Source organism: Falco naumanni, chromosome 18 (assembly GCF_017639655.2).
Source record: "Falco naumanni isolate bFalNau1 chromosome 18, bFalNau1.pat, whole genome shotgun sequence".
Lineage (NCBI taxonomy): Eukaryota > Metazoa > Chordata > Aves > Falconiformes > Falconidae > Falco > Falco naumanni.
Genome location: NC_054071.1, coordinates 569,051 through 583,898, shown reverse-complemented (window position 1 = coordinate 583,898; position 14,848 = coordinate 569,051). Strand labels below are relative to the sequence as shown.

The 14,848-nt window shown below is 65.2% G+C and overlaps 1 protein-coding gene across 1 annotated transcript; it reads left to right on the top strand.

Annotated features, from left to right (window-relative positions):
- Positions 1-240: 240 nt before the first annotated feature.
- Positions 241-7,097, top strand: LOC121099182 (all-trans-retinol 13,14-reductase-like). Its single transcript, XM_040617815.1, is given in 12 exon segments — positions 241-479; positions 593-775; positions 2,081-2,310; positions 3,647-3,842; positions 4,327-4,457; positions 4,459-4,525; positions 4,629-4,754; positions 5,208-5,346; positions 5,446-5,555; positions 5,675-5,841; positions 6,479-6,638; positions 6,843-7,097. Coding segments are annotated over 12 exon segments (1,833 nt in total). The 5' UTR covers positions 241-301; the 3' UTR covers positions 6,989-7,097.
- The last annotated feature ends 7,751 nt before the right edge of the window (positions 7,098-14,848 follow it).

Here is a 14,848-nt window from a genome sequence, read left to right as displayed (position 1 = left end):
CGCACACCCAGCAGACCCTGTTCTGTGCACCCCTCAGCTGTGAGCTGCCGTGGCCATAGGGTGTCATGGCCATAGGGTGCTGTGGCCATAACACTGTCATGGCTATAGGGTGCCGTGGCCATAGGGTGCCATGCCTATAAGGTGCTGTGGCTATAAGCTCCTGTGGCTTTAAGCTGCGGTGGCTATAAGCTTCCGTGTCTGTAAGGTGGCGTGTCTGTAATCTCCTCTGTCTATAAGCTGCCGGGGCTATAAGCTGTAAGGCACCAGGGCTATACAGTGCGGTGTCTATAAGGTGCTTTGCATGGTGGCAGCCATGTGGGCCACGCTGCTGCTGCTGCTGGCTCTGGGCACGCTGGCACTGGGGTTGGTGGCCCACCGGCTCCTGGCCCCAGCTGGCAACCCCTTCACCTGGCCCCCCCCGGGCCCGCCCCGGCCACTGGTGACGGAGCCACGCGCCCGTGACAAGGTGCTGAAGCGGGGTGAGTGCTGGGTGTTGGGTGCTGGGTGCTGGCCATCCTTCCCGCCTGCGCTGCCCACCTGTGTGCCCTCGTGTGGTGCCGGGGGGGGGGCTCAGGCACACGTGTGTGTGCAGGGTTCAGCGCCCACCGGGTGCCGCCGGAGCTGGACGCCGTGGTCATTGGCAGCGGCATAGGCGGGCTGGCAGCAGCGGGCACGCTGGCCAAGGTGGGCAAGCGGGTGCTGGTGCTGGAGCAGCATGACCAGGCCGGCGGGTGCTGCCACACCTTCCAGGAGCAGGGCAGCGAGTTCGATGTGGGTAAGGACCCCCCGGCTGCCCCTCCTCAGCACTGGCTGCCTGTGCCTGAGCGTGCAGGCAGTGTGCGTGTGCCTGGGCGTGCAGGCAGCGTGTGTGTGTGTGTGTGCCCTGGGCGTGCAGGCAGCGTGTGTGTGTGTGTGTGTCCCTGGGCGTGCAGGCAGCGTGTGTGTGTGTGTGTGCCCTGGGCGTGCAGGCAGCGTGTGTGTGTGTGTGTGCCCTGGGCGTGCAGGCAGCGTGTGTGTGTGTGTGTGTCCCTGGGCGTGCAGGCAGCGTGTGGGTGTGTGTGTGCCCTGGGCGTGCAGGCAGCGTGTGTGTGTGTGTGTGCCCTGGGCATGCAGGCAGTGTGTGTGTCCCTGGGCGTGCAGGCAGCGCGTGTGTGTGTGTGTGCCCTGGGCGTGCAGGCAGTGTGCGTGTGTGTGTGTGCCCTGGGCGTGCAGGCAGCGTGTGTGTCCCTGGGCGTGCAGGCAGCGTGTGTGTGTGTGTGTGTCCCTGGGCGTGCAGGCAGCGTGTGTGTGTGTGTGTGCCCCTGGGTGTGCAGGCAGCCTGTGCCTGTGCATACAGGCAGTGTGCAGGTATGTGCAGGCATGTGCAGGCAGTTTGCGGGTGTTTGCAGGCACGATGGGGGTGTAGCTCAGTGTGTGCATGCAGCGTGGCTGCTGCTTACCCCCCTGCTGTGTGTCTGCAGGCTGGTTGCACCACTGCATGTATCCCTGTGCAACAGGGTGGGTGTGTTTGCAGTGGGTGTGCAGTGCAGTGCATGCGGTGTGCCCTGCTTGCACATTCAGTCAGTGCGGTTGCTGGCATGTGCTGCATGCCCCATGTGCACGTGCATGCAGTGCCTGTCCCTGTTCAGTGTCCACTGAGTAGGTATGGTAGCGTGTGCATGCAGTGTCTGCAGTGTTTTTGCAGTGCATGCACTTTTTGCATGCAGCATGCACGCATGCACTGCTTGCAAGCAGTGTGTGCGCAGGCAGCACTTGCAGTGTTGGTGCAGTGAGCGCGCTGTTCACAGTGCGTGTTTTTGCTGTGGCAGCGTGTGTGCATGCAGCCTGTAGTGCACGTGCAGTGCGTGCGCAGTTTGCTTGCGCATGTGCAGCTGCGCAGGCAACTCATGTGCTGTTTGCATGCAGCGCGCGTGTGCTTGCTCTGTGTGCAGTGCATGCATGCAGTGTGCGTGCTGTGCCCGCTGCCCCAGCCATGCCACCGCCCCTGGAGGTGACCCGCACCCGGAAAATGATAAACACTTGATTCCCCCGCGGGCCCCTGGTGCCCAGCCCCTGGGCTGCTGACCTGTAGGGCCCACAGGCATCCACTACGTGGGGCAGATGCACGAGGGCAGCATGCTGCGCGTGGCGCTGGACCAGCTGACAGACGGGCAGCTGTGCTGGCAGCGCCTGCCAGACCCCTACGACGAGGTGTGCCTGGGCCCCCGGCGCTACCAGCTTCGCGCCGGCAAGGCCGCCTTCGCCACCGCCCTGGAGGAGCAGTTCCCCGCTGAGAAGGCGGCCATCAGGGAGTTCATGCGGCTCTCCAAGGTGGGTGTCCCCACAGGGACCCTCCCGTGGGTGGTGGCATGTCCCCAGGGTGCAGTGCTGCCTCCAGCTTGGGTGTGGGGGTGGTGGCACTGGTGGGTCTGGGTAGGGCCGTGTCTGATGGTCGTGGGGGGGAGGGGGCACTGGGGATGTTGGGGACACAGGTTATGGTCCTGGTAGCGACAAAAGTGATCATTATAGTGGGGACACTGGTGACGGGCATGGTAGGGACAAAAGTGGTGGTCATGGTGGGGACAGAGATGACGGGCATGGTAGGGATAAAAGTGATGGTCATGGTGGGGACACAGGCATTGGGCGTGGTGGGGTAAAGCAGTGGGGATGGTGGGGACATGGGTGGTGGCCCTGGTGGGGATGGGCGGGGGTGTGGTGGGGCTTTGTGTGATGGTTGTGGTGGGGAGGGGGCACTGGGGGTATTGGGGATACAGATGACGGGCATGGTGCGGATGAAAGTGATGGTCATGGTGGGGACACGAGTGATGGTCATGGTGGGGACACAGGCATTGGGTGTGATGGGGTAAAGCAGTGGGGATGGTGGGGACATGGGTGGTGGCCCTGGTGGGGATGGGTGGGGGTGTGGTGGGGCTTTGTGTGATGGTTGTGGTGGGGAGGGGGCACTGGGGGTATTGGGGATACAGATGACGGGCATGGTGGGGATGAAAGTGATGGTCATGGTGGGGACACAAGTGATGGTCATGGTGGGGACACAGACATTGGGTGTGGTGGGGTAAAGCAGTGGGGATGGTGGGGACATGGGTGGTGGCCCTGGTGGGGATGGGTGGGGGTGTGGTGGGGCTTTGTGTGATGGTTGTGGTGGGGAGGGGGCACTGGGGGTATTGGGGATACAGATGACGGGCATGGTGGGGATGAAAGTGATGGTCATGGTGGGGACACAAGTGATGGTCATGGTGGGGACACAGGCATTGGGTGTGATGGGGTAAAGCAGTGGGGATGGTGGGGACGTGGGTGGTGGCCCTGGTGGGGATGGGTGGGGGTGTGGTGGGGCTTTGTGTGATGGTTGTGGTGGGGAGGGGGCACTGGGGGTATTGGGGATACAGATGACGGGCATGGTGGGGATGAAAGTGATGGTCATGGTGGGGACACAAGTGATGGTCATGGTGGGGACACAGGCATTGGGTGTGGTGGGGTAGAGCAGTGGGGATGGTGGGGACGTGGGTGGTGGCCCTGGTGAAGATGGGTGCCGGGGACAGGGGTGGCTCTGGGGTCACAGCAGTGACAGTCACGAGGATGGGGTGGCGGCAGTGGTGTGGCCATGGCCATGGGAGTGGCTGGGGGTGACACGGGGCCGGTCCCTGTGCAGGTGGCCTCGCGGCACGTGGCGCTGCTGGCGGTGCTGAAGATGGTGCCGTGGTGGCTGGCTGCCTTCCTGGTCCGCACCGGCCTTGTCTACTGGATCTCGCCCGTCTTCCGCATGGCGGCCACCAGCCACAGTGAGGCCGTGGCCCGGCTGACGGCCGACCGTGATCTGCGTGCCCTGTTCAGCTACCTCTTCTACGGTCAGGGGGCCGTTGTGATAGGGAAGGGGCTGTCGCGATAGGGGAGGTGCTGCCGAGATAGGGAGGGCAGCCTGGTGGTGAAGGAAGGCTGTATTGCAATAAGGGAGGTTGAGTCACAATAGGGGAGGGCCACACCGTGAGAGGGGATGGCACCGTCATGATAGAGGTGGGCTCTGTTGCAGTGGGGAGGGCTGTGTTGCAATAGGGCAGGCTGTGTCGTGATACGGGAGGGCCCTGTTGCAATAGGGGAGAGCTGTGTCATGATAGGGGAAGGCTGTGTCATGATAGCAGAGGATGTGTTGTGACGGGAGGGCAGCATTAAGATAGGGGAGGGCCGTGTCACAATAGAGGGGGCCATGTCAGGATCAGGGAGGGCTTTATCTTGATGAGGAGGGCCATGTCACGACAGGGGAGGCCAAGTCGTGATAGGGGAGGGCTGCCCCCTGTTGGGGGGCCTGTGCCCCACCAGCGTCCCTGTCCCCAGGCACGTCCCCGCAGGACTCCAGCTTCCTGGTGAACGTGCTGATGGTGCACCACTACCAGCGGGGGGCCTGGTACCCGCGGGGGGGGGCCAGCGAGATCGCCTTCCACGCCGTGCCCCTCATCGAGCGCGCGGGGGGGGGCCGTGCTGGTGCGCGCCCCTGTCACCCGCATCCTCGTCTCCCCCGCTGGCACCGCCGTGGGTGAGCGCTGACTCCCACCCCAGCCCCCTGCCATCGGGGGGGGACGCGGTGGGCACAGGGGGGGGTGGTGTCCTGCGCCCCCCTCACCCCCCGCGCCTCCCAGGGGTGGTGGTGCAGAAGGGGCCCAGTGAGGAGGAGGTGGAGATCTTCGCGCCCCTCGTCATCTCCGACGCCGGCATCTTCAACACCTTCGGCAAGCTGCTGCCCCCCCAGCTCCGCGGCCACCCAGGTACCGTGTCCCACATGCCTGCGGTCCCCATCATCCCTGCATCCCCAGCATCCCCGTGTCCCTGGTGTCCCCAGCGTCCCTGCATCCCCAGCATCCCAGTGTCCCCAGCGTCCCTGTGTCACCAGCATCCCCATGTCCTTGGTGTCCCCAGCATCCCTGAGTCACCAGCATCCCCATGTCCCTGGTGTCCCCGGTGTCCGAAGCATCCCTGGTGTCCCCAGCATCCCTGCATCCCTGCCATCACTGGTGTCCCCCTGTCCCTCATGTCCTCAGCGTCCTCAGCATCTCTGTGTCCCCAGCATCACTGGTGTCCCCCACATCCCTGTGTCCCTGGCACCACCAGTGGTCCCCAGCATCCTCATGTCCCTCATGTCCCCAGCATTGCTGTGTCCCCAGCATCCCCTCTGCAGGCATGGGGTGTCACCTCCTGCATCCCAGCCCGTGTCCCCACAGGTGTCCGCTCCCGCCTGGCCATGGTGCGGCACGGCATGGGCTCCTTCCTGGTGTTCGTGGGGCTGCGGGGCAGTGCGGCGGAGCTGGCCCTGCCTGCCACCAACTTCTGGATCTACCCCCACAACGACTTGGACGCCATGTAAGGGGTCCCCAGGCACCCTGGGGTGGGCGCACGGCACGTGGTGTGGGTGCTCAGGGGTGCACATTGGGTGCATGGTGCTGCCCACTCTGCCTGCAGGATGACCCGCTACGCTGCCCTGAGCCGTGACGATGTCCCCGAAAACCTGGCCATGATGTTCATCACCTTCCCTGCTGCCAAGGACCCCACCTACGAGCAGCGGCACCCAGGTACAGGGTGGGGGGCCCCACCCCACTCTGTGCCACCACCGCATCCCGGGCTGACGTCAGCACCGGGGTGCCCTGTGACGGGATGAGGATTGTCACCAGTTGTGTCCCCTGCCTCATAGGCCGGTCGTGCATGACGATCCTGACCATGGCACGGTATGAGTGGTTCGAGGAGTGGGCCGGGACCCGCGCCAAGCACCGGGGCCCTGACTACCAGCAGTACAAGCTGGCCATCGCCCAGCGCCTCCTGGAGCGGGCACTGCAGCGCTTCCCCCACCTCCGTGACAAGGTGATGGGGGTCCCCGCGGTGTCCCCTGCCATGCAGGGTGCCCAGCAGGGACGGTGTGTGGTGGGGACAGGGTGTTCTGCAGGGATGGGGGGGTTGTAGGGATGGAGTGCCCGGGTGCCCCATGGGGTTGGGGTGCCCCACCAGGAGAGATGCACAGTGGGGACCGGGTGTCTTGTGGGGTTGGGCTGCCCTGTGGGAACAGGGTCCCTTGTGTGGGTGGGATGTGTGTGTGGGATGTCCCATGGAAATAGGGTGCCCCACAGGGTTGGGGTGCCTCATGGGCATGAGTGCAGAGGGGGCGTGGGGTGCAGAGTGGAGACTGGGTGCCCTATGGGGTGGAGTGCCCAGGCAGGGATGTGCTTGTTGGGGACAGGGTACCCTTTGGGGCTGGGGTGCCCAGTGGGGACAGGGTGTCCTGCAAAGCCATGGGACATCACAGCCCCCAGGACCTTTGCATGGGGTGGGCACCCACCAGAGAGACGTGGACTTGTTGTGGTGGGACCTGTTGTTTGGTGGGATGGGTCTACCTGTGTCCCTGCGTGTGCCCCGTGCACCCCTGGGTGCCCCACGCACTCTGGCATTCCCTGTGCACCCCAACGTGCCCCGGGCCCCCCGCCCCGGGCTCCTGCTCGGGCAGGTGGAGTTTGTGGAGGCGGCGTCACCGCTCACCAACCAGCACTACCTGGCGGCCCCCCGTGGGGAGATGTACGGGACCGAGCACGAAGTCGGCCGCTTCAGCCCGGCTGTGGTGGCCGCCATGAGAGCCAAGACACCCGTGAAGAACCTCTACCTGACAGGTACGGGACCTGTGCACCCACGTCCCCATGTCCCCCTGTCCCTCTGTCCCCATGCCCAGCTCCAGGCTGCAGACAGTGTTCCCAGGGGCTCCCTGAAGCAGGGGATGTCCTCCTGAAGCAGGGCAACGGTGGTGCCCGGGTCCCCCATGCTGGTGGCTGTGTCCCCCCTGGGGGTGGCTGTGTCCCACTGTGGCTCATCCCCAGGGCAGGACGTGTTCAGCTGCGGGCTGGCGGGGGCCCTGCACGGGGGGCTGCTGTGTGCCTCCACTGTCCTGGGCCGCCTGCTCTACTTGGACCTGCTGCTCCTCAAGAAGAAGATCAAGCGGTGCCGGGGCCAGCAAGCGGCGTGAGTGGCTGGGGACACCTGCCACCGGGATGGCCCCGTGCCAGGGAGTGCTGCGCTCCCCACTCAATAAACCCCAACGTCCTGCTGGCCTGGGCCCATCTCTTGGGAAGGGGAAGAGATGGGATGGGGACAGGGATGGAGATAGGATGGGATGGGGATGGGGACAGGGATGAGGATGAGCATGGGGCTGGGGCTGGAAGTGGGATGGGATGGGCATCAGTTGGGGTGGGAATGAGATGGAGATGAGAATGTGATGAAGATGGGGATGGGATGGGAGGGGGCAGAGATGGGGATGTGGGCAGGGATGGAAATAGGATGGGATGGGGGTGGGCATGAGATGGGGATGGGGGTAGGGATGGGATCAGATGGCAATGGGGATAAGGACAGGATGGAGTTAGGGACAGGGATGGAGAGAGGGATGGGAATGGGGATAAGGACGGGGACAGGAACAGGGTGTCAGGGCCCCGGCTGACACATGCTCACATGCCCACCTGGCAAAGTCCCTGCAGTGCCAGGGTGCACCCACAGCTGGGGGCGCATGGATGGTGCAGAGCCCCCCCTGAATTTTCCCTCTTCTCCCTCTGTACATCCCAAGCCTCCCCAGCCCCTAAAACCAGCATAGCAGGGAGCTCTTTTACACATTTAAAAATAATAAATAGGGAAACCCCTGCCATGCGCCAATGTCATGGTTTGGGGGGGAGGTGGACCCCGATGTCCAGAGAGGGGCAGGACACGGACCCAGGCACCTGGATGGCACCAGGCCGTTTGGGTGCCTGGGTCCATGTCCCCCTCCCCAGTGCAGGCTGTCACCAGGCTGTCCTCAGGGTGGAGGTGACCCCTAGAAGTTGGTCTGGGTGATGAAGGGGTGCTGAGCCCCAGGGCTGCGGCTGCATTCGGGGCATGGCCCCGGCGGTGGTGGGTAGAGGAAGGGCTTTGCCGTCACCTAAGTGTGAGTGTGGGTCAGTGGGGGGGAGACTGTGACACCCCCCGGCTTCCCAGGGCTGACCTCAGGAGACTGGACCTGGGTTCCCCCTTTGGGACCTGGCAAGGTGGGGTGCATGGGAGCAGGGGAGGGTGCTCCTGGCATGGGGTGGCACATGGGCTTGTGGACCCTCATAGTCCCCCCATGCCCTGCTGAGCCCCATAACGCCAGCGTCCATCACCCCATAGCCCCAGCACCCACCACCCCATGCCACCAGCACCCAGCACCCCACATCCCATAGCCCCAGCATCCCCCATCCCATGCCACCAGCACCCCACATCCCATAGCCCCAGCACCCACCACCCCATGCCACCAGCACCCCACATCCCATAGCCCCAGCATCCCCCATCCCATGCCACCAGCACCCCACATCCCATAGCCCCAGCACCCACCACCCCATGCCACCAGCACCCAGCACCCCACATCCCATAGCCTCAGCACCCACCACCCCATGCCACCAGCACCCCACATCCCATAGCCCCAGCATCCCCCATCCCATGCCACCAGCACCCCACATCCCATAGCCCCAGCACCCACCACCCCATGCCACCAGCACCCAGCACCCCACACCCCATAGCCCCAGCACCCACCACCCCATGCCACCAGCACCCCACATCCTATAGCCCCAGCACCCACCACCCCATGCCACCAGCACCCCACATCCCATAGCCCCAGCATCCCCCATCCCATGCCACCAGCACCCCACATCCTATAGCCCCAGCACCCACCACCCCATGCCACCAGCACCCAGCACCCCACATCCCATAGCCCCAGCATCCCCCATCCCATGCCACCAGCACCCCACATCCCATAGCCCCAGCACCCACCACCCCATGCCACCAGCACCCCACATCCCATAGCCCCAGCATCCCCCACCCCATGCCACCAGCACCCCACACCCCATAGCCCCAGCACCCACAGCCCACCCCTGCCCCCATGCCAGGCTCAGCCGGGTGCCCAGCACCCACTTCCGGGTGACACCCACCTCACTGTAGGGTGGGGGCTCCAGGCCCACGGGGATGGCCCCACCGGGCAGGCTGGGGAGCGCAGGTATCTGGGTGAGCGGGGGGGGCACAGAGCCGTGGGGGTCCCCATAGGGCGGGGGTGGCATGGGGTCGTGGCAGAGCTTGCGGCAGATGTGGAAGATCATGATGAGGAAGGTGACAGTTATGAAGGTGATGATGATGATGGTGAACATGATCCTGGGGACACCAAAAGGCATATGCTGGGGGCTGGCATGTCCCCCCCTCCTGCCTGCTCTCCCCCCTCGCCCCGTCCCTACATCCGCAGGGCTGACGGGGCCTCTCCCAGGCCCCTGTCCTGCAGCCCCCATCCCCAGGGACCCTTCCCAGGCATGGCACCCTTCGCAGGGTGGCTCCAGACTCCATGCCCCCCCAATCGACCAGGTGTCCTGGCATCCCCCAGCACTGCCGTGCACCCTCCTCACCAGAGCCGGACTATGGCCGCGGGTGCCTGGGGCACCCCACTCCCTGCACCCAGCCCCTGGGTGCCCTTTGCACCCTGCCTGCCCCACGGCGGAATTTGCCCTGGGTGGGGGCTCGTGGGAACCCCCGGAGTGGGGCAATTTGGGGTGGGTTGGGCCACTTTGGGGGCTTCTTTAGGAGCGGCCACACACCGAGGGGTGCTGGCACCCTGCTATGGGGTGCTGCCCCCCAAATTGGGGGGGGGGAGCTGAGGCCATCCTGCTGCTGGGACAGGAATCCCCGAGGTGCGGGGGGGGCTCTGGCCTGGCTTGTGTGTCTGTCCTGTGCTCGGTGCTGCAGGTGGGGGGGCTGTGGCACCCCCGGGCAGTCCCGATGCCTGGGGTCCTGGGTGGTGGGGTCCCACGCTGAGGAGGTGCAGTAGGGTCCCCAGGGACTGCGTGCTCCTGAGGTCCACCCCGGGGTGGGCTGGGGAGGGTGATGGGGGGGCTCCACGCCCCCCACCCCCGCCCCTGCTTCTCCCTTCAGCCTGGTGTCGTGTGTCCCCTCCCCCCCATCCCTCCCCCATCCCTCCCCCCTCCTCTGGGCTGTCCCTCTGCCCATCCCTCTCCTCGCCCCCCCGCCCTCCCTCCCCCCTCCTCGGGGAGCCCGGGGGGGCCCGGCTCAGCCCGGTGTCAGCCCGGTGTCATCCTGCCCCCCGCGGGGGTCCCGGGGCTGGGGACACCTCGGGGCTGGCCCGGCCGCTGCCCTCCCCCAGCCCTGCGGGCGGGGTCCCCTCCCCGCTGCTGCTGATGTGGCAGCCAGCGCGGCGCCCTGTCTCCTGTCCCCAGTGTCACGGCCACCCGTGGGGCTGCGCTTCCCGTGGCCGGTCCCCACTGTGTCCCCGGTCCTGCCCCCCGGACCCTCTCCCCATCCCTCCCCACGCCGGGTCCAGCTGCCCCCCCGGCCCCCCGGGGCTGGGGGTCTTGGCAGTGGCCCTTGCTGAGCTCTGGCTTGGTGGGGAGGGGGCACGGGGTGCCTCCGTGGTGGCTTGGGCTCTGGCTGGTGGTGGGATGGGGGGCTGCTGGGGGGGAGGGGCGGGGGGGGCACTGCTGGAGCTGGGGGCTGCCAGGGCCAGGGAGTGCCTTGTTCATTCCCAGTGGCCAAGTGGGACATTTTGGTGATGGTGGGACATTTGGTGACAGTGGGACTTGGCATTAGAGCTGGCAGGGCAGCCCCGAGTCCCGCTGGGGGGGGTGGGTTGCGGCCACCTCCCTGCTGGGCAGGGAAGGATTTGGGGTCCCTGCCAGGCTGGTGTCTCCCTTTGGTGGCAGAAAGGCCACGTGTCCCCAGCCATGGGACCTGGAGCAGTGCCCAGGGGGGTCCAGTCCCCCCAGAAGCTCTGCTCCCCCTCGAACCTGCCCCTCTCGGGGGAGACCCAGCTGTGGCACCCCCAGGGCTGGCGGAGCAGCAGGTGGAGCCTGGGGGAAGGCAAAGGGCTGGGGAGGAGGGGGAGGCTGGGAGCAAAGGTGATGGGGTGGGACAGGAACGGGGACATGGGGACAGGTGGTGGTGGGCTCTCTCCCCTGCAGGGCCTCATCCCCTCACCTGCCCCAAGGGAGTCATGGCAGGTGGGTGGGCGCCTGGCTCCCCTCCACCAGCACGGCCAGGGCTCTGCAGGTGCTGGTGCGGTACCCCCGGCCCACAGCCCCTTCAGGGAGCGGCTGGGTGGGTGCTCATGGGTGGTGCGTGTGTGTGCGCGCGTGCACAGTACGTGTGTGTGCTTGTGCTCAGCAATGGGGAGTGTGTGCAATGTGGGGGTGTGTGCACCACTTGTGTCGGGTGTGCGTGTGCTACATGTGTGTGCAACATGTGCATGTGCTCTGTGTGTGTGTGTGAATGCAATGTGTGTGCATGCGTGCAATGTGTGTGTGTGCAGTGTGTGTGTGCTGTGTGTGTGCAATGTGTGTGCAATGTGTGTGTGCAATGTGTGTGCAATGTGTGTGCGTGCAATGCGTATGTGCGTGCAATGTGTGTGCGTGCAATGTGTGTGTGCAATGCGTGTGTGCAATGCGTGTGTGCATGCAATGCGTGTGTGCGTGCAATGCGTGTGTGCAACGTGTGTGTGCAATGCGTGTGTGCGTGCAATGTGTGTACGTGCAGTGTGTGCATGCAATGCGTGTGTGCGTGCAATGTGTGTACGTGCAGTGTGTGCATGCAATGCGTGTGTGCGTGCAATGTGTGTACGTGCAGTGTGTGCATGCAATGTGTGTGTGTGCAATGAGTAGGTCTGTGCAGTGCATGCTTGGTGGGGTGTCTGTACACGTGTGTGTGCAATATATTGGGGTGTGTGCACAGCAGTGTGTGCAGTGCATACTTGGCGTGTAGGGAACGGGCACAGGGGGTGCTCGAGGTGGCACATGGGGTGCAGAGGGTGGCACCGGGCGTGCTCAGGGTAGCTCACAGAGGGTACAGGGTGGCACAGAGACTGCCCGGTGTCACACATGGGTGGCACAGGGGTCACGCAGGGTGGTACAGGGGCTGCCTGGCCTCGCACACCCTTGGTTGTGCCCTGCTGCTGTGCCAGAGCTGCGTCCCTGGGCCAACGTGAGGGTGAGGAGCTGGTGGCGAGGCCGAAGGAACGGGGTCATCTCGCAGGTGTGAAGAGCCACCGAGCTGCCAGCTGAGGACCATAAGCTCCCCAAAGCCGATCAGCACCCTGCAGGGGCGGCTTCGGGCAGTGCTGTGTGGGGTGTGCCTGGGGGGCTGCCCCACACCGTGCCCCTGGCACCGCGGCGGCTGGCAGCAAGCGGGTGAGTTGCCCAAGGGCAGGTGGGGAGGCAGTGGCAGAGGGGACGCCGGTGGGGGGACAAGGGGATGGTTTGGGACCGATGCACAGTGCTGGGGGACGAGGGGGCTTGGAGATGTGGGGGCCTGTGGGTGGTGGGGCTGTGGGGTGCTGAGGCGCTGCCCTAAGCAGGATCATCCCCCTAAGGGGTTTATGGCTGCCCGGGGCACGGGGGTTTCGCCTCACGGGTCATGGGGAGACTCCAGCGGCATAATTGGCTCAAGGGCTTAACCAAGGATTTGCTGCCACGCATCCTCCCGTGCCCCAGGTGGGTCCCACACTGGGGGGGACATCCCCCCCTCCTCAGTCAGCCTCCTGCTGAGGCAGAGCCCCTCCAGCCAGATAAGACCCCCCCGCCATGCCCCAGCCCTCCCAGCTGCACCGAGTTTGCCAGGTCTCTGCTGCTGGCCAGGGGGCTCCTTCACCCCCTTGCAGCCCGGGCCGTGGGCGCCTGCACCCCCTGCACCCGCCGGGGCCAGGGCGCTGGGTGTGAGCCAGCCCCAGGGGATGAGAGGGTGCCCAGGGCTTTTTTTTTGGCTCCTAATTACACGCCAGCCGCAGGCAGGGTAGAATTAAATCCAAGCTGGAGCCAGAAATAGCTGCGAAGCCAGGTGGGTGCGGGCAGCCAAACCCAGCTGGACACGCGGGCACCAAAATGGGGGGGGTGCACACGCACACACACATACATGCATACATGCACATGCATGTACACGCATGCCCCAGCACACAGAACCCCCCCCAGCCCCATCGATGTCTCCCCATGCCTGCAGGGACCAGCCCTGGGCCACTGCCAGGGCTGCCACGGTGCCACCAGCTCCGGCGGGCACAGCCCTGCCCTGGCAGTGGGGACAAGCACCATCCCCAGCCACTGTCCCCAAATGACCCCGTCTCGCCACTGCCCATTTCCCAGTCCAGGATGACAGGGGGGGCCATGGGGCAGCCAGGCACCGGTGCCACCCTGGCACAGTCACGCCAGGGTGGGACATGCCACCGTCCCTGCCAAATCCTCACTGTGCCAGAAGCCGGGAGCAGTGGGGTGGACCCTGGGCTCCCCGCTCGCCTCCCGCTCTCCCCCCGCTCGCTTTTGGTTGACTTGGCGGTGCTGGCGGCGCTCGCAGACACACGGTTGCGTAAGTGGCTCTGCCGAGGGCCCCCCGAAAACGTGAGAACCAGCTCCGTCTGCAGCGGGAGCCTCCCGGCGGGGCAGAGCTGAGGCCCTGCTCGCTGCAGCCCGCTGTGGGCACACCCGGAGTGCCTCAGTTTCCCTGGCAGGGTGTGGGGCTCGGGGGTGGAGATGCCGCTGTGCAGACAGATGTGCCCAGCCATGTGTCCCTGTCCCCTCCCCAGGACTGCTCGTTCCATCGGGCGTGCACACACACGCTGTGCTCACTGGCCCCGTGCACACAAGCGTGCACAAGCGTGCATACGCCTGAGATCCCCAAAATGGACCCAGCTGCTGCTCCCCAGGACAGGGACACTGCAGAGGGGACCCACATGTGTCTCCATCCCTATCCCCGCACCCTGTCCAGGCCACTGTCACTGCAATCCCCTCCCCCCACCCTGCTTGGCCTCATGCCCCCCTTCCCCACCGCGGCCCCTCTCCCCTCCCTCAGCCCAGCCTTTTCGCTTCCAGCTCTGCTGTTTGAAGCTATTTTTTCCACAGCTCCTGCCAAGAGCCGCTAATGAGAAACAAACGGGCTCCTCCGACCACTGCAGCTCCTAGCCCACACACCTCCAACTGCCCGTTGGATTGAGACGGGGCACCATCCTCCTGCAGGCACTGCTGTCCTGCCCTCCTGGCACCATCCCTGGGCATCTCCACCCTTCAAATCCAGCACCATCCCAGGGTATCTCCGTCCTACCCATGTGCCACTATCCCCAGGGATCTCCATCCTGTCCATCCAGCCACCATTCCTGGGAATCTCTGTCCTGCCCATCTAGCCATCATGCCAGGCATCTCCATGATGTCCTTGTGCTACCGTCCCTGGACATCTCCATCTTCTCCATCCAGTAGCATCCCTGGGCATCTCTGTTCTGCCCACATGCTACCATCCTAGGGCATCTTCATCCTGCCCATCTGGCACCATCCCCAGGCATATCCATTCTGTCCACATGCCACCATCCCAGGGAATTTTTCATCCTGCTCATCCAGCATCGTCCCTGGGCATCTCCATCTTGCCCATCTGGCACCTTCCCCAGGCATATCCATCCTGTCCACGTGACACCATTCCTGGGCATCTCCATCCCACCGCAGCACAGAGCTGGGCTGGGGAAGGGTCCTACCAGCCCCCAAGCACCGAGTGTCCCCACAGCAGCCTCCTCTGTTTCTGCCATCCCCACAGGGACACTGCTGTGGCCAGGGCCAGGCACAGGAGCGATGCAGGAGGTGGGAGGGAGCGAGGCACGAGGGAGTCCCAAGCTGTCCCCCCCGCCGGGTCCCCCAGCCCCCCCTGGCCACCATGGGCTCAGCCAGGGCCGCAGCCAAGCCCGTGCTGTTCCAGTTGGCCCTGGCCCGGCCCCGAGTTATCTGCAGCTTCATGGCAGGTCACATTTTCCACTGAGCTGTGTTTGTGTTTGAAAGGCAGCCGGGAGGAGGGGAGGAGAGGAGGGAGC